Genomic DNA, 19,023 nt, shown 5'->3' with positions numbered 1-19,023 from the left:
TATCTCATTGCTTGAATGCTGCTTTGTCTGTCAGTGAAGTTAGACATCTTATTAGCTTATTTTGTTAATAAGACTTTTTAATTATTCTTTCATGCCCTCCTTCAGTTCATGTTTACACCTGTAACTACTGCAGTCCCATTATTTTTCTCGATGGAATAAGAGAACTCAGCCCAGATTCTTATCCACCCAGACTATCTCTAGGAGAACTACTTGGTTTCAGCCTTGCAAATACCATTCTCAGAGGTTTTGTGAGCTACCTCAGATGCGCCCAGATCCCACCAGGTGTCGTGTGTAGCACCCCACGAAGGGAGAGCAGCCAGGGTGTGTAGAGCCATGTCCAACCATGAGAGGGAAGGCTGCTTTTTCTACTGTTCCCAATCCTTTTCTCTGTCTTTTGACTTTCAGCCACCAACTATAGATAGACAGAGATTGGGACCCCAAAGCAAAGTTGATTTATTGCAAGATAAATAGGTGATATTCTCTCACATTGCCTGTTTCCTTACCTGGCTGGCAGGTCCTCAGAAGTCTGCACCATGGCTGGGCACATACCTGTAGTCTGAGCACTTCGGGAGGCCAAGGTGGGAGAATCATTTAAGGCCAGGAGTTTGACACGGGCCTGAGAGACATAGCGAGACCCTGTCTTTACAAAAAACAAAAAGTCTGCACTGCACACACAGTCCCGCAGGGTTCCCTCTCCTCTCCAAACTGAGGTTGTCAGCGAAACCATGACAAGGGGCTGAGAGACCTGCAGATGCTGGACGCTGCTGCGTAGGTGGCAGCAGGCATGGCAGCTGTCAGGCCAAACTCTTCCATTTCAGAGGCCGGGAGGTCCTGCATGACAAGTTTATTTTGAGCACTAAAGATAACCTGTTAGTTTAATGCAGTGGTACAGTTACTTGTGATTTGTATGGAAACTAAATTTTGACTACTTTCTAATGAAGTTTGCATACAAATGGGCAGAAATCGGTGTCCTGTCATCTTATTCCAAGTTAATGAGGCAGACTACATTTTCCTGTTGTATTATTCCATTAATGAGGCGAACTACATTTTAAGAGCTATGATAGATTAGTAAGATCATTTCATGATTTGGAAACTGTTCCCTTTTTTGTTCTCAAAGTAATTTTCTTCACAAATCCAACTTAAGATTATATGGTTCAGTGCCTCATTTTGCTGAGGAACCTTATTCCCCACATGGCTCACCCAAAACCAAGGTTGGTTCTTAGTTGCAGACCTTAGACTGGAGCCTCCACCGCTTGGCCCCAGCCCCGTGTTCTCGGGCAATGCCGAGCTTACACCTCCTATGTTGGGGAAGGGCTGTAGGGACATGGTGGGGCTCTGCCATCCTGACTGCCATTGTCTGCTTACGTGGGCCGCACAGCCAGGCCACTGCAACGCCAACCTACTCCTCTTGTGTTGGCCTCTGGACCCACGCCGACAGCCGTGAGCTCACAACTGCTCCGAGCTTGGAGTCACCTGTTATTCTCCGTGTGTGGTCATGAGTGCTCATGCTGGAGGTGAGCTGGAGACCTTGTGTGTAAGATGAGCACACACGGGCTGACCCTGGCCAGATGTGAGGGGCATGTCACCAGTCCTGCAGACCAGTAGCTCAGAGACAAGGGCACAAAGTCACAAAGGGATGACATCCCGGCAGGAAGGTGGATCTTGGGGGACTCTCAGTAGCTAGACTGGGGTAAGGTACCACAGTGGGAGGACACTGGGGAAGGTAAGTTGGCCTCAGAGACCACAGAGGCTGTTGAATGCCAGGCGAGTCATGGCTTTTCTACCCACCTCACACTGGGGAGCTTTTGAAGTTTTTTGAGGTGATGTGATCAGAAATCTCTTAGTTCAGGACCTGTATCTGGGCTCCAGACAAGGGAGCCCAGTATGTCCTGAGGGCAGCCCGGCAGTATGTGCCAGCACAAGGCCATGCCCCCGTGGACACCGCAGCATATCCAGGGAGGACCAACCTGGCGGAGGCACGTCCTGCAAGGCCATCCTTCACTCATAGTTAAAGCCCCAGGCGGCCTGTGGCCTGCACACTGCATGTGTGGTTACGCACTGGGAGTCCTGGTCACAGTGTGGCCCGCCTCACAGATGCTTCCAGTGCACCTGTGGAGCCGGGACGGTATCCATGGCAGGGCTGAGTGGCCTGGGCCTTCTTTGTGGAGCGCCGTGGACTATCACGATTCCTTTAAAAAATCACATGAGTTTGTATTTAATCAGGCCTTCTAGTAGAGACGAACAGGACAAGGTGTCATGGACTGGGAAGTTACGGAAATTTTAGAGTGTGAAAAGTGTGTGTGAATGAAGTTTATGGAGAATGGGGAGAAGCTCACAAGTCCCAGAAGTGCTGCTCCATGCCTCCCCCAGGGCCCCAGAGGGATGGGCTTGGTCGTGGGTGCCATGGCCTGCGTGGGTCCGGGGGCCCCAGGGAAGAGGAGTGGTTGGGCTGCTCGAGTCTTTGTTTGCAGAGTCTGACCTCTCACCACCAATACCAGATTCCCCTGGGGTAGGGTTTAACAGGCAGATCTGTGACTCCACTCCTGAGCCGGGTTCTCTGGGGACGCAACCCTTAAATTTGCGTTTTTTCATGACCCTCCCTCTGATTTAAGTACAGGCAAACTGCCAACCTGGTGCCGCCTTGCCACCTTTACATGATGTGTCATTTGGGTTAAGACATTTGACAACTTGCTAATCCTCTGACCATGTGTTCCCACAGGGAGGTGGGGAAGACAGGGCTCCAGCTACCACAGGACGGGCTCTGGGTATAGCCGTTCCAGTCAGGGACAGCCGTGGAGAGACCAGGGACCAGGTAAGAAGGCCAGTGGTCACTGCTGGGCCACATGCATGGCACTGCCTCTCACCTTGTGCTTTTGCTGATAACTGCCTGCCTTTCTTTCAGAAAGAGGTTGTATAGTTTCAGTAAATAAACAGATAAGTATACCGATGCATCTAATTTTTATCATTTAGTGAAATAAAAACAAATAATTTCCATACTTGATGCTAGCCCTGTCTGCTTCTGGCCCCTTTATTCATTTTCTGTCAGTTCATTCTGCTCAAGATCCAGTTTTTGTAATTGACTCTCTAGAAGGCACTTGTAAAGTTTACATGTGGAAGATCCATTGTTCTCATGAAAAAAGGGCAGGGTGTAGTGTTTCACCATAGCTGTGTTCAGGTGATAGCATTCTGATATATTCCGTGACTTGGATTACAGTGTGAGGTAGAAAATAGCCCCAACCCTTTGTTTTTTACATATGTTGTACAGATACTGTTTTAATGCGTGTGTTATGCTGAATTTAAATACATCAAGAGCCTCACATCAGGATTTGAGCTCAAATTCCTTATAGTGTTGAGAGCCAAACTTCATAAACTTTGAAATTACCTAATATTTAATGCCTTAAAATCCAAATCTACCTTTAATTTATGGTATTTGTGAGCCTTTCACAACGTCTAAAATGTGTAATCTCGGAAGCTGCTCAAATTATTCTCTAAAACACAGCAAGTCTTCGGTGTGAGTCCAGTTGACGTCTGGGGTCTGTCTGGGGTGGAGGCCGCGTGGAGGCCGCGGGGCCGCACGTCTGTCGAGTACCATGTCCTTTCCTCTTGGGTCTGTACAGTCAGCAAACATTGCGAGTCCACTGTATGATTGTTCAGGGTAGATCAGAATTCATGGTGACTATGTCTGAAATGCCCGTCCTTGAGAGAGGGCTCCATGAATTTAGGTTTACTTGTGCTTGAGATGTTTCCTTGAATGAGCCTAACCTACAGAAACTCTACCCCACCAAGACGTGTGCTCACTGTCATCTGGAGCTTCTAGATGGCCCCCATTGAGCATGTGCAGTCCATCCTCTCATGGTCTCTACTGCAGTTTAACATAAGGGTCCCTTCCACTTCGTCGCTGACTAAATCATCCGAGGATTTGTACCAGTGCAGTGCAACTGAGATCTGGGCAGAAGACCTTCCATTTGTGCAAGGATATTTGAGATTGCTTTTCACTTAGAAGGTACTGCGGTTGATTGGAGTAAACCGCGCACAGGGAACCTGAAAACAACAGGAGGGGTTTGTAAACTTCCCTAGCCTCAGACTGAAGCCCGGTGCTGTGGGCCGCTGCCGCTGCCCTGGGTGACTCCGGCCTAGGGGTGCAGTCCTGTGCGATGCATGTGCTATGCCTTTCCAGTTCGCTTCTCCACTCTGGTTAAGAGTCTGCTTTCAGGTCAGAAACTGCAGCCCTGAGGTTGTGTGTGTGTAGATTGCTCAGCGCCTGTCCTGGGGGCTCCCCGTGGGCTGGGGGCCTACAGCCCTGACCTGGCGGATCTGTCTCCAGCTGGCAGTGCACATTAGGGCTGCTTGGGAAGAGTTCAGGGTCTGGGCTTCTGAGTCTTTGGGGTGAGAGACCTTCCTCACATGAGCCATGGTGAGGGTGCTCCCAGAGGAAGGTGAGCATGTGCAGAGCACTTAGGTCCAAATGGGTGGGTAGAGCTTACGCTCCCCCTCTCTCTCTGCTGCTTTAAATAGCGGATCTGAGATCTCCTTGACAAGGTGATATTTAAGCAAAGGCCTGATGAGAGATTGGGAGCTGATGCCAGACACCTCTGGGCCAGATGTGGGGGCAGAGGAGGCAGTCAGAGCTGTCACGAGGTCAGGTGGGCTAGACTTGGAGGGCCCTGCAGCTCTTTGCGAATCTGGAGTCCACCCCAACCAAGAAGCTTGACCCAGGTGATTGCAGCAGATGGTGAGACCTCAGTGACCACATCCTGTGGAAATGCTCAAGGCCTGCAGACCGTCCACATCCAGCTGATGATAGCACACAGCTTGGTCTAGATCTAGGGTCTAGTAATGTTGGAAATAATTGGTGTTGAGTGGTGTGGAGTAAAGCCACTGGGTGAAACGGGCATCCCAGCCTCATCCATCCACACCTTCCTGCCCTGGAGATCCATGACCAGCCTGGCCGTAAATGCCAGGCCAACCTTGACGACATGAAAGGCATCGGCCCCTCCAGGTGAGGATTCAGCAGAACCCACCTGACCCAGTAAGGCAGGCTGGGTGGGGAGGGAAGAGCTGCAGCCTCTCTTTCGGGCAGCCTGACCGGGCAGGGCATGCTGTCGTGTCCCCTACTCCTAGCCTCGTGGTAAGAAAGGGGACCTTCTGCTTACCCTCTTTGGCTTGGAGTTGCCCCTTTCTTCCCCCTGGGCCTCAGGAAGGTGTGGAGGGGATGGTCAAGAGAGTTCACAGTCCAGATGGGAGGATGGGCAAAGGCTGCGGTTTCTGCAGACAGGTGTGCCCACCTGTCACGGAGGAAACGAGAGTGTGCCATCAGGCCTCCCACTGACGGGACGCGTCGCCGCAGGCAACGCCCTGAACCCTTTCCATCGGGCACCTGGCCTGGATAACCTTGAGTGTCCTTTCTAGCTCTGGAATTCTGTGACTTTCGATTCTATTTATTGAATGGTGGGTGAGACATTAGTAAAGTGTAACTCTTAGGAGTCAGTAAGGAAGGTGGAACTATGTCATAACTCCTAGGAGGGAGTGAGAAAGGTGGAACTATGTCATTTACAGATAGATGTACCATCAAGAACATGCCCCGTCCTGCCCCGATCTTAGAAAGTAGGTGGAGTGGGACCTGTTTGGTACTGACTCCTCTGGGAATGGTAAGAGTCACAGGCTTTTCTTTATTTCGTTTTCTTCCAGAGGCAGCCCACTGTGGTCGCTTCAGACAGGCTGACTTTGTCTCAAGCCCTGGTTCTGCCCCTTCCCAGTGGCCTGCCCTTACGGGATCCCTGGACCCCTGGGCTGCTCCCTGGCTTTTGATCAGTGTGGCCTGACCAGCTGCAGGGATGGCGCCTCCACAGCACCAGCACCCAGGCGGAGGTGATCGTGGCCGCTTCTTCCAAAACCAAGTTTTTCCTTTCCTGGCATTAATGCTAACATTTCTGTTAATATCTATGTCAAACTGTTTTGTTAAACATAAAGCAATGTCAGTCCTACCTCAGTATCGCTGTTCTTGCAGAATGAAGTGAAGCAGGAACAGCACCAAAGCCTGCCGTGTGGCCTGGAGGGAGCAGAGCCTAGCCCTGGGTCAGGTGCCAGGAAGCATATGCCATGCACATTGGCTTCTTTCTTTCTTCAGTGTGATGACAGAGACGACAGGAGCATCTTTAAAGTAGACCAGAAGAACCTCCTTCCTTGGATTGACAGGAAACAGGTTTTTTTCTGATTCTGTTAGCAGAGAACAACGTCCAGAAATTTCTCCTCCTTGTGCAAATTAAAACAGCAGAATGACTTTCCATAGGCAGAACCGTAGCTAGTCGTTGTCAGCCCTGGGTCCCTGCCAGGGGAAAGTCTCACTCTTGGAACCCTGTGTGCCTCTGCAGCAGATCCCTCGGCCAGCCAGTAACAGGCACCGCCCAGTCACCCCTGGTCTTGCCAGAAGTCCAGAGGCCACCATGGTTTCCTTGTCCTGCCTGGTGGCAGCTCCTTCGGGCAGGCTGAGCTAAGTCTGAGGGATCTCTTAAGTGGCATGCAGCAGCTGGTTGTGTGGGTGAGGAGAGAGCCCTCAGATGGACATCGGTTTGGAGGTGACAGACATGGGGGGCTGGCGGGAGACAGAGGCAGCGTCCCATCGGGACTGAGCTGGAGAGGGAGGCCATCGAGAAGCTGGCAGAGAAGAGAGGCTCTGAGGACAGAAGCTGACAGAAAGGGCCAGAGAGCAGGGAGGAAGGGAGCAAAGGCAGACTGTCCCCGGCAGGAGCCAGGACGGGCACCGCCGGTATCTCCAGGAGCACTTGTTTCTTAATCCTTTCTGCCTGTAATAGTATAAGCTACTGATGGGAAGCAGAAAATATGTACAGGCTGAGTATCCCAAGTCTGAAATCCAGAATGCTCCACAGTCCAGAATTTTTACCCACCAACAGGACTCTCAAAGGAAATGCTCCTTGAAGCATTTGGGAATTTCGGACATTCAGATTAGGGTTGCTGAACTCCGGTAAGTATAATGCAGATATTCCAAAATCTGAAAAAAACCTGAAACCTGAACCACTTCTGGTTCCAAGCATTTCAGAAAAGGGTTACTCAGCCTCTAGTAAACAACCCAGGGCTGCCTCCGCAGCCTGTGTCTCTGTGGGTTTGAACGCATGAGTGGCCACAGGCCTCCCCAGGAGACACTCCTCTCTCTACCCAGAACATGCCATCCTCCCTCGGGACTCCCTGCGCCCTGGGCTCTGTGGCCCCTTGCACCCTGCGTGTCCCACACTTCAGTCCCTCATTTTCATCTTTGCCATGTTCCCACTGCTGAGGGTGCTGTGCACATCCCAGGATGGAGACCTAAGGAGGCAGACTCAGCAGATGAAGGCCCCTGGTGTGTGTGCCCTCTTGTCTGGCTTTAATATTTGCTTCCTGTAGATTCCTGAATCCCTGAGCTGGTCCACAAGGCTGTGGGGGTGGCAAAGGTTCTGCCTAGATTCTGCATTTTGCCAAGCTTTCCGTAGCGTGCCCAGTCATTTGCTTTTAAATCCAGTACGCACATCTGTAAGTACCACTTTAGCACAAGTTTCATTTCTGATATCCATTTATTTAGGATGTCATTGACAAAGATAAAAAGTCGAGTAACCAAAGTGAATTTGTAGCTCTTCCTGACCCAGAAAGGAGCACAAGGGAGATGTGAGCAGTGGGCCCAGGAGAAGTGCGGGCACCGCTGGCGCTGCTGAGTGAAGGACGTGAGACCAGGAGAGCAGCTCCACGCCTGTCTCTGCCGCCTTGTTCCTACGTCATTGTTCAGTGGGCTCTCCCGGGCTCTGCAGAGCCCACAGCCCTCCAGAAAGGAGGAGACGGTCGGGCTACATGGCGTAAACTCCAGGTGTAGGGTTCCCTTCTCACCACCCACAGGACCACTTAGAATTTCAGGAACTATTGGGAACTTGAAGGAATGTTTGTCAGTCTGGGTGCAAGGCCTAGGGAAGCATGTTTTACCACTTCTGTTCTGGTCACTTAGAAACAATAAAACTGTAATGACCTCAGCAGCTGGAGCCTAACACCACTTCAAGACTGTGCCCTAGTTTCATAAATAGGTCTTTGAAGATCTCTGCTTTATTGGAGTAGATCGTAACAGTAACACAGAAATCAAAGAGTGGTGATGCATGTGGTTTGGGGCCAGAAAGTAGCTCTGGGAGAGACTCAGCTTAAAGGCAGAATTGAGATGTTAAATGCTGAATGCCAGATTTAAGAGTTTAGGAATAAGAGCAGGAGAAATTAAGCGGTTCTTGCAAAACAGAAGCGAGGATGCTACGTTTCATTTGCCTTCTGCCTTCCATGCGGACGTAGTTACAGAAATGACATCGGGGTGCCTGTGTGTATTCTCATTTCAGAGATTCCAGTGTAAAGGGTATGTTATACACATGCACACAGGCTGCTGTCATCAGTACTGGAATGTGCTTTTAAGACCAAGTAATCTACTTTCTCACTTGTAACTACTGTGAGTGACTCTGGGGCAACACATTTCTTCCTGGGTTTTGCCTACCTTGAACTCCTCTTTTGGTGTTTCTTGCAGATATTAAAGTAGTTCAAGTAGAAAGTTGTCACTGTTTCCAGGGCAATTGATAGGTAAAATTCCCTGTGTTAGTAAAAAAACTAAAAATGCCTCATCATGAAAGTATTCAGTCACTGCCAAAAAGTTGTCAAGTTTCCGGGGCCTGAGTGTGTGGACAGGTAGCGGGGTCCTGGGGAGCCTGGCCTGAACTCTCTGGTCCACTTCAAAGGCCTCAGAGCTCAGTGCAGGCAGCTGCCCCGAGAACAAAGGCTGCTCATGTGAGAAAGCTTTAACCTCTTCCTTGCTGTTGCTCAGCCCAGCTGGCAAGAGAAGATGTGTTAAATTCCACAGTCCATAGCTACAATTTGCCTGTGACTTTCCAGATTGTCACTTCTCTGTGGTGATTCTGTAGGAGGCCTGCTGTAAAACTGCCTGTGATCATCTGCGATAACAAGGGTGGGGGCAGAGGTAACAAGGATCTGAAAACCTCACTTTGGCTGTAACCCTCTGCTTTCACACCTTCTGCTGGAGCCCAAACTTTTGGGGGGAGTGTGAGAGACCCAGACTGCCCACGGCAGGAGTGGGTCAGAGGAGAGTCATGGAGACCGTCCCCAGTCACTGCAAGTGAAGGCTCATGCTGTCATACACCAGAAGATAGAGCAGGGAACTCTGGAAGAAAAGTGTTATTTTTAAAATGTGAAAAACTCACTGTTTCTGCTACTAGGAGGGAGGTTCCGCCCCGAGTATCTTCCCAACGTTCCCTGTCTGTCAGAAAGGCAGACAGTGGCCACCCACGCTGGGGCTAGAGAAGGGAAGCCTGGGCCAGCCACAGAAAGAGCTGCACGTGGGCTTTTCTGTGTTGGCAGAACGTCCACGGTGAGCCATCTGCATGTGAATTTCCATTTCCAAAAGTCGTCAGCAATAGTCAATGCCTAGAAATCCCGCAGATGGATGGAGCTGGTGTGAAGAGGAACAACTTCAACATTGTTTTCTTCCATGAACCTCTTAATTAATTGCTTCCACTTTAATGGAATAATTATGGAACACAGTTTTAATGGCATGTGGCCACAACTGTAAAGAGGATGAAGCTCTGTCCTCCAAATACAGCTCAGCATCTTTGTTCATACTTAGAAATGTGCAGCGTTCTTGTTTGTATATTGAGAGAGATTTATTCTTACTTTGGTTTTCATGTCTGTTTACTGCAGGAAGCAGACAGTATGAGCATGACCAGTGGAGAAGGTACTAGTCGTCCTCCAGGTAAGTTCACCACCCGCATCTCCAGAAGAAATCAGTCACGTCTGTCTTTATAACATAAATCTTCATATCAAGTACCAAAGTAAACAGGACTCAGATATTGAATCCCGCTGACCTGGTGCCGAGTTAACTTGGTTTCAAGACACGCTTGCTTCCTCCAGAAAGAGCGTGGAGAGAAAAAGAGGCACACCTGGACGCAGAGCCCTGCCAGCGCCCTCCTCTGCTGTCGCAGCTGCAAGGAGGCCATGCCTGTGGGAGCCAGGCCTCGCTTGCATGAAGAAGGAAAGATGCCTTTTCAGTGGTGCCTCCTCCCGTCATGCAGAAGAGCTTTTGTTGGCTTCTCTCGCGAGCTTGTGCCTGATTCTGTGGCCCAAAACAATCATTGTTAATACCTTCGTGTATTTCATTCTGATCTTTCATTCATATATATGCCTAGCTAATTTCATTTTAAAATAAATGGGATCTGTTGTATTCTGATTTTTTATTAACAACACTAGATTATGAGGGATTGTCTCCTGTTATTAAAAAGTCAGAAAACACTGTACAGTAGTCCTCCCTTATCTGCGGGAGAGACATCCCAAGACCCTCAGTGGATGCCTGAGACTGTGGATAGTATGTGTGGAACCCTACATATATGTATACACATGGCTTTTTCCTCTACGTACATACTGTGGCAAAGCTTAACAAGGAACAGTAAGAGATTAACAGCAGTCAATAACTAATAAAAGTTATGTGAATGTGGTCTCTCTCAAAATATCATACTGTAATCACCCTTCTTGCTATCTGAAAACCAAGAAGACTAATGGTTGGAGAAGCTGGATGAGGGGCTGATTCATGTCCCGGGCATGACAGAGCAGGAGGCACAAAGTTTCATCACACTATTCACAATGGCGAGCAAGTTAAAATGGATTTCCCATTTAATGTTTTCAGACTTGAGTTGACCATGAGTAACCAAAACCCCAGAAAGTGAAGCTGGGCATATTTCAGAAATTCTTTTTTAATCAGAAATTCTAATCAAACTTAAGTTTCCAACTATGTGTTCTCTTGGTCCTCAGAAGTGTTTGAACAGAAAAGTAACAACTAACGTCCCACCTTTCTGGTGGAAGAGTTAATTCTGCCTGGAGGGTTCTGCCTGGGAGACATGACAGCATGTGTGTGACTCCTGTGTCTGTTTCTGTGGAGTCATCCCTTTCATTTCATTTTGCCAGGGCCTGGCTCAGGATTTTCAGTGGCAGTGCCTGTGAAGACAGGCCTGGCTCTCCATGCAGTCACACAGGAAATCCACAGAGAACGTGCTGAGAGCAGCCGGCAGCTGTGCTGCCAGCAGGCCTGGTTTATGATGCTGCAAGTGAATGGCACATTTGTTCCTCTTTATCTCTGAGCATTCGAGGCTTTTGTTTTTTAAAAAAAATTAAGTTCAGAGTAATCCTTTTCATGGAAGAATCTTCAGGTCATCCAAGAATGGAAATTTTAAGCCCCAGATTGTATGGAGCTGTACCTGTGGCGAAAGGAATGGCCAGGGTGTTGATGATAGAAAAGATTCAGATGAGGAGTTAGAAGGCCAGCCCTCTGTGGGAGGCCGTCTTCCAGAAACCTCGAACTCATGTCTCTCTCCACCGGAGAAAGGAGAGGAGAAGCTGGTGTGACCCCCCGTCCCGCTGGGCCGCGCTGTGGCTCAGAAGATGCCCAGGGTCCTTAGGAGGTGCTCACTTCTGTCACCTGAAGACGCTTCCTTCTGGTTATTGCTCTTTAAAAACAAAATAAGTCCCTGAACGTGTTTGCAGGCCCGTTTGTGTGCCTGCACTTGACGAATCACCTTGACCAATAGGCCAAAGGCACAGAGCTCCAAAGCGTCATCTTTCCTTAAAATCCTGAGTGTTCACTAAAAAGGGACACGACCTCTGGGTATTTTATGACATTTGTATTTCTTACATTTGAAATATCCTAACCACTCCCTTCAGTTTCTTCTTAAGGACATTTACATCTAATTATTTTCCATGCAAGTCTTGTAAGACCCACATTTTTTCCTAGCTTTGGAAATAGATTTTTTTCATTGCTCTTGTGAGGATTTCCTTATGTCAGTAAATATTAACTTTCTATTTCTTCCATTTTTGCTCATTTGAAACCCCTGCTGCTTCTAGATCTATTTCTTTGCACTTGTATAACTTTGAAATAAATTCCTCATCCCTTAGACTAAGAGAGTGAGCTCTATGAAAATTGTTTTCTCCTTCATAATACCTAAATTCTAGTTTGTCAATGAAATATTTGTGTCTGGTTAACAAGCCTTATTTAAGCCATTAAGTTAATATAATCTTTATTACACTTGAAGAACCAGAGAACTGAATTTTTTGTCATTCCAATATGTAAGTTAACACTGCAGTCAAGTCTTATGATGAAATTTCCGTGTATCAAATTGAAAGTAAAGCAAAATATGTTTATTACTCACAGTTAATATACTTTCACATTTCTTTGATTCTTTGTAAGACATTTCAGCATGTGGATGCGGGGAAGGGTGAGCCTGCCCCAGAAACATCTCCCTGCTGCCACCATGGCCACGGCTCTGTGGTCTTTCACTGACTCCTGAAACTCCACGTAAATCTACCGTCACCTACCCTTTCTTTGACCGTTCCCTTCACCTTCTTGCTCACAGAAAGCTGGCATTTCCCCCATACCTTGGTGCATAGAGCTGATGCCCCTCGCATTGTTGGCCTGTTTTCAGGCTGTTGTAGTCGCTTCAGCATGTGGTGGTGCAGAACACCCATTCATTGTACTCATAGATTCTGGGTGTTGAGTCCAGGCAAGGCATGGCAGGCATCACCTGTCCTGGCTCCCGTGTCTGGGCTTGGCTGGAAGACCTGGAGTTGGATGAATCTTCGTTCTCGCCCGTATCTGGCTGATGCTGGCTCTTAGATGGGGCTTTTGTCTCTCCATGTGAGCCTCTCATTGATCCTGAAGACTAGTTAACTGATAACGATGGTAACTGGATTCTGAACTCAAGCATCCCAAAGGCTAAAGAGCCAGGTAGAAACCATATTACTCTTCATACCCCAGCCTCCAAAGTCACAGCATCCAACATCTCTTCTGCCATATCCTTTTCATCAAGGTAGACCAAAAAAAAAAAAAAAAAGTCCAAATTCAGATGGAGATGAAGTAGCTGCTTCCTCTTGACAGCAGGACAGAGTCCCAGGAAATGATATGAGACCAGAAGTATTACTACGGCCGTTTTTGGAAAATACAGTCTTCTGCACAGACCATTTCCCCTTCTCCATTAAAGCAACAAACTTGGAATCTCATCATCCAACCCTGTCACCCACCAGTCCTCCCTGTTGGCCTTCGGGTTCCTGGCTGTCACTCTTCCCAGTATGACTCTTGTAATAATTTCTGGCAGCCTTAGTATCCTGTAGCTAATCCTTCCAGTGCCCTGATCTCAGTTCCTTGATGTCCCCTCCCAGTGATCTTGTTCCCCACCTTTGGCCTTGTCATTACCAGTAACTCAACTCCTTCACAGTCTCAGTCCCCAACACTCTCCAGCCCCACAGCTCGTTACCTCTGGCACACGGTGATTCCTCAGACAGGAGTTGGGTCCATTGACCCAGCACAGTGCAGCCAAGTGCCTGTCATCGGCCCTGGTCCCTTCTTCACCTGTCCTCCCCTATCTACTGACTTCCGTGGCCAGTAATGGAAGTGACTTTCTTGTATACACTACTTTGCCTCTCTCATTTTATTGTGTATATATGTGGTAAAACCACACACCTGAGTTAAATCCAACTCTGCTTTTAGAATGTGGCTAGAGAAAATCCCACAGTCATCATTACTGGTCCCACCTTAAATCCAGTGAGCCCTGGGTGCTGCCCGGCGGCCATTCCCCACTTCCCCCCGCTCTTCAGATGCTTGGTTCATGTCCTCTGCTCAACTTTCCAGCACTTCTCCTGTCCTCAGCCACAGGTGACAACTTTGCTTTCTGTAAGTTCTCACACCCATGTTTGCTAGCCTTCGAGCATCTGCATCATCAAGTCAGAATTCATAAACAGAATACCAGTAGAAATAGACAAATCCACAACAGAGGAAGTATCCACTTTTTAACCTACCCACATGGATGAGCTCACTCTGCTCCTACTTAAGCCCATCTCTCCAGCTGTGAACCCAGGGTCCCTCAGCTGCTCAGACAGCCCCTTGTCCCTGAGTCATCAGCGGTGTCCCCTCCATGCTGTCCGTCCCATCTTACAGAAAACGTCTGCAACCTGCTTCTCCCAGCAGCCACATCATGTTTCTTTACCTTTATAGAAAAATAATGTTGAACCCAGAATCCTAAGGTCAGCCAAATTAGCATTCTACACTAAGAGGAAAAATTAACACATTTTCAGGAATCAGAAATTCTTTGACCCGTAGATCCTTTCCAAGAGAAACTGGATAGCCAAATGAGCACATCTAACAGGAATACATGGGCAATGAGAAACAATGTTGAGTACAGAAATTAGTAAAATTTTAGTCATTGCTAAGCAACTATTAACCCAAAGCAAAGAAGCTGAACAGTTGGAGACTAAATTTCCATATTATTTCAAGGAAAGAGATGAATGAGGGCAATGAAATAAAAAGAAAAAAGCATACTAAATTTCTTACCTTGCTTAGAAAGGACACAAATTTTTATTAAATCTGGATGTTTTTGGAAAAATTAAGTTTATGTATGCTGAGATGTTAAGCATGCACATTAAAAGAAGAAAAGTAAATAATAAAAGGAAAGTCTTAAAGCTATCATCTTCATGCATCTGGCATAATAAATGAAAATTACAAGCAAAATACAAGGAGAAATAGACTCAGTAGTAGGACGCTTAACACGCATTTCACTCTCAGAAATCAAAAGATTTCATAAACCAAAAGAAATGACATACAGTTGAGTAAGTCAGTAAACAAGCTTATTCTAATAGAAATCTACAGAACAAATAGATACCTTTTTATTAATATTCTCGAACACAGATGGACAGTTCACAAAATTTAACCATGTAGTAGACCCCAAAGTAAACCTCAGTCAAAATACTGAAAAGCCAATTTACTGAAATAACACAAGCCTATTTTCTGCCCTTAAGAAAATAGAGACCGGGAGCAGTGGCTCACGCCTGTAATCCCAGCACTTTGGGAGGCCGAGGTGGGTGAATCACCTTAGGTCAGGGATTTGAGACCAGCCTGGGCCAACGTGGAGAAACCCTGTCTCTACTAAAAATACAAAAATTAGCTGGACGTGGTGGTGGGCGCCTGTTGTCCCAGCTATTCGGAAGGCTGAGGCAGGAGAATCGCTTGAACCTGGGATGTGGAGATTGTAGTCAGCCAAGATTGCACCACTGCACTCCAGCCTGGGTGACAGAGCAAGACTCTTAAAAAAAGAAAAAAAAGAAAAGAAAAGAAAAATAGAATGAGAAATCAACAACAAAAGGATAAAAAGCAAAAATTTTTCCACCTAGAAATTAACTCACCATTTAAAAATATGTATTGAGGAAATCAAAACCAAAATTGCTTTTAGAAATAGAAGTGTTACCTTAAGAAATTCATGGGAGGGGAATGATGTCAGAGAAGATGGCAGACCTGGAAGCACCAGGGATCTGTATCCCCACCTAGACAAAAATGGCACTGGCAGAAACTAACCAAAGTAACTATTTTGGAACTCGGGAGTCTACTTGACAACTTGCAGCCTCTAAAGGGAAGCTTGCCTGGTAAGTTGTGGTTAGTTTCCATCAGTTTTGGATGCCTGGTTCCCAAGTGCATGGTAGACAGTCATGCACACATTCCTGGTGCAGTTTGCTGGAGCCAGGATGAGCAATAAGGACCTTATTCTCCAAATACCAGGGCTCTGTGTTGTGATTGCTGCTTTGGATCCCTGAGTTCAGACGGAGACTGGGCACCATTGGTTCTGCCCACACTGGCTAAAGCATCTTCGTGGGATCTAATGGAGTGACACCTGTGGGTTTCTATTGATTTGTTTTTGCTTTTTTGGGGAGTCAGGCATTTAAGGATTAGGACATTCAAGAGCAACCATATATAAGAGAAAATTTAGAAAGCTCCGGCTCATGGCCAGGGGAGTGGCAGGTTCAGAAAAAACCTAAGAAGAACTGAGACATTTTTCCCTCAGGCTGGTCTTCACCACAGAGGCACCCTTTAACAATCAAAAAGCAAACCCAAGGGGAGGAGGATTATCTGATTTCCAGAGGTACAACGTTATAAGATTCAAATGTCTGTTTTTCAGCGATAAAGAAAATTACATGGCATACAAGAAACAGGAAAGTATAGCCCATTCGAACAAAACAAAAAATAAATGACAGTAAATATTTCTGAAGAAGCCTAGACGTCAGACTTACTGGACAAGACTTTGAAACAGCTATCTTAAAGATGCTCAAAGAAAACATGGACAAAGTCCATAGAAAATGTATGAACAAAATGAGAATAACTCAATAAGGATAAACTACAAATGGGATCCAAAAAGAAATTCTAGATCTGAAAAGAACAGTAATTGAAATGAAAATTCACCAGAGGAGTTCAGAAGCAGATTTGAGCAGACAATAATCAGCAAACTTGAAAATAGGAAAATTATTGAGCCTGAGAAATGGAATGAAGAATGAAGAAACGTGAACAGAGCTTAAGGAACCTGGGGAACAGCAAGTGGACCAACACAAACATTTCAGGAGTCTCAGAAGGGGAAGAGAGAGAGAGATAGAATAAATAATTCTGAAAACTCCTATTTGATAAAAGACATAAATCTGCAAATCCAAGAAACTCAACAAACTCCAACTAAGATAAACTTGGAAAGAGACTCATACCAAGACACATTATAGCCAAACCACTGAGGGCCAAAGACAATCCTGAGAGTGAGAAGTTACCCATCAGATAGATTACAAGGGACCTTCAATAGAATTATTGCCATTTTATCAGAAACTTTGGAGGACAAAGCACAATAGGTAGATACATTTAAAATGCCAAAAGAAAAAACACTGTCAACTGAGAATTATCTATCTGGCAAAATTGTCCTTCAAAAATGAAGGAACCACTCCCAAATAAACTTAAGCTGAGGGAGTTCATTACCACTAGACTTGCTGTGCGAGAAATGCCAAAGGGAAATCCCTCACGTTGAAATTAAAGGGCCCTAGACAGTAACTTGATGCCTGGTTCCCAAGTCCCACATGAAACAGTAAAAAATCTCCAGTAGAGATAAATATATGGGGAATTTTAAAAGCTAGCGTTATTATAATTTTGGTTTGGAACTGCACTTTGGAGGGAGCAGGTCTGAAGGGCATTCTAGAATTAGGTCAGATAGGTACGTAAGAAATAGAACAAAGTTTTCCCAACCAATATTGACATATCTTACAAATCCACAGATCGGTCACTTTGCCACATTCACACACACCTGAAATTCAGCCACTGCACTCACAAAGGGAACTACAAGTGACAGATCCACAAGTCCACAGTCTACAGATGCTCCTCAGGCTCAGCCACTCGCCTTTCCTGGGGCTGCGTCCCACACCCCAGCTCGTCCGGCTGCAGCTCACTCTCTACTGGATGAGTGAGACGTTGATTCTGTCACCCGTCCCAGGAGTCGGCTTGGACTATCACGTGATTGCTGGTGTTTTAGGTGGCCCAGCTGATACCTGCTTGCCAGAATAGGACAGAACCCTTTCAGGGTTGAAGAAAGCATTGTTTAAAAACTTGGACATTGAGCATAAAGTTAGTATATCTTGCTTATTCTGCAATCAAGGCATATGATGAAATTCACCGTGCATTTTACACAGATGCCCAGTACAGATGTGTTGCGTGGCATCATGTGGACGTGGCTTAAGCCGCTCTGCTGTGCTGTGCATCCTACGTGCAGCAGTTAGAGTGGGACTGACTCTTAGAGCAACACGGAGTTGAAGCAGAGTGGAGACACAGCTCAGGGGCTTCAGAGGACCTTCTGGCAGACACTTCATCAAAACAACCTGCCGGCCACGTGAAAGTCTCAGTGATCTTCAGCCTTAAATACAACGATTGTGTTTAACTTAAATATTTGTAAATGTTTACATACACATGGTGAATGTGTTTTCAGAAAAGAAAAAAGGAAGAACCATCTTCCTGTGGTCAGCAGAGGCTTTTGCTCTGCTAAGTAGTTGAGAGCAGCCTCTGTGAGCTCTCTCCTTTGGAAAGGTGGAAAACAGCAGGAACACCTCTCCTCCATTCCACACGTGCCCTGGCCACATCTGCAGCACCAGCTCGGCATGCAGTGTCCTCTGACAGCTGCTCTCAAACCTGTCACCCTTGGGTTAGGATGCAATTTCATGCAAGTCACTTTCACACTGGCTTTTTTGACACATGTGTCTGGTACAAGTTCATAAACTCCATAGAGACATGCACATCAATGTGTATGCTGTGACTTCTTGTTTAAGTTTGTCTTGTCAAAAATGCCCTTATCATTAGCTCATGAGCTCTCCATTGGAGACAGGAAGTGACTGGCCTGATCAGGGCTCATAGATGATGACCTGGTGGCACACACAGGGGTGGGCAGGAGTGTGCCCGAGGCCCCTCCTCCATTCCAGCATTTCATCTGCCAGTGCCTTGGACGAAGCCACCATGCAGAGGAAGCACCACGGCCTCGCAGATGGAGGGCTTGGCAGCTCTCCTGCATGTGGCGACAGTTCCATAATGCAGTCTTGTGACTTCGTGCCACATACAAATGGTCTGCTACTACTTGCAAGAAAACATAACTGTTTGCTTTTGTTTTTCATCAAGACCTGTTACTAAAGTTCGAGAGCTGGTAAGGCTGTAGGGCATCTAAGACAGCCCTCCCAGGTGACAAGCGGAGTCCATGTGGTTTGCATGGGGTATTGTGACAGCATCATCACCTGGCCCTGCTCTGCACTCGGCCACCCTTGGTTTTTGACTGCCTAAGCCAGTGTCATCGTCCTCAAGGAGATGGATTTGCTGCAGTTCAGGATTTCTCTGATTCAAGTCATGTGTACATTCCCTTGGAAAGAAGAAAAAGTGTGGAGTCCTGTGATTTGTGATTGTTCACCCAATGTTATGTAAATATGTGCAAACATAACTTAGATTCCTTATGCTTAAGGTTCTTTCTTAATACAACTTTCAATCTAAGGCATCACAGAAGTGAAATGAAAACAAATTATAAACACACACTGTTGTTGCCACAACCCCCCCGCAGCGATGAAATTTAGTCAAATGGTGATGAGATTTAGTCAAACAGTGATGAGATTTAATCAAATGGTGATGAAATT

General features: G+C 46.7%; 1 protein-coding gene across 6 annotated transcripts in view; it reads left to right on the top strand.

Moving 5' to 3' along the window:
• Window positions 1-12,220, top strand: part of FAM120B (family with sequence similarity 120B) — an 82,165-nt gene extending 69,945 nt beyond the window's left edge. For 4 of the 6 annotated variants that reach the window (XM_030928353.1, XM_030928351.1, XM_030928352.1 and 1 more), the window contains 2 exons: window positions 2,720-2,812; window positions 9,727-12,220. In XM_030928353.1, the coding sequence (XP_030784213.1) occupies window positions 2,720-2,812; window positions 9,727-9,767 (134 nt within the window). In that variant the 3' untranslated portion in view covers window positions 9,768-12,220. The remainder of the gene's footprint in view (window positions 1-2,719; window positions 2,813-9,726) is intronic. The other 2 variants (XM_010378705.2, XM_010378704.2) reach the window with 2 other exon arrangements.
• The last annotated feature ends 6,803 nt before the right edge of the window (window positions 12,221-19,023 follow it).

This window comes from Rhinopithecus roxellana, chromosome 4 (genome assembly GCF_007565055.1).
Source record: "Rhinopithecus roxellana isolate Shanxi Qingling chromosome 4, ASM756505v1, whole genome shotgun sequence".
NCBI classification, from domain to species: domain Eukaryota; kingdom Metazoa; phylum Chordata; class Mammalia; order Primates; family Cercopithecidae; genus Rhinopithecus; species Rhinopithecus roxellana.
The sequence above is the reverse complement of the archived record's forward strand: the minus strand, read 5'-3'. Positions and strand labels throughout refer to the sequence as shown.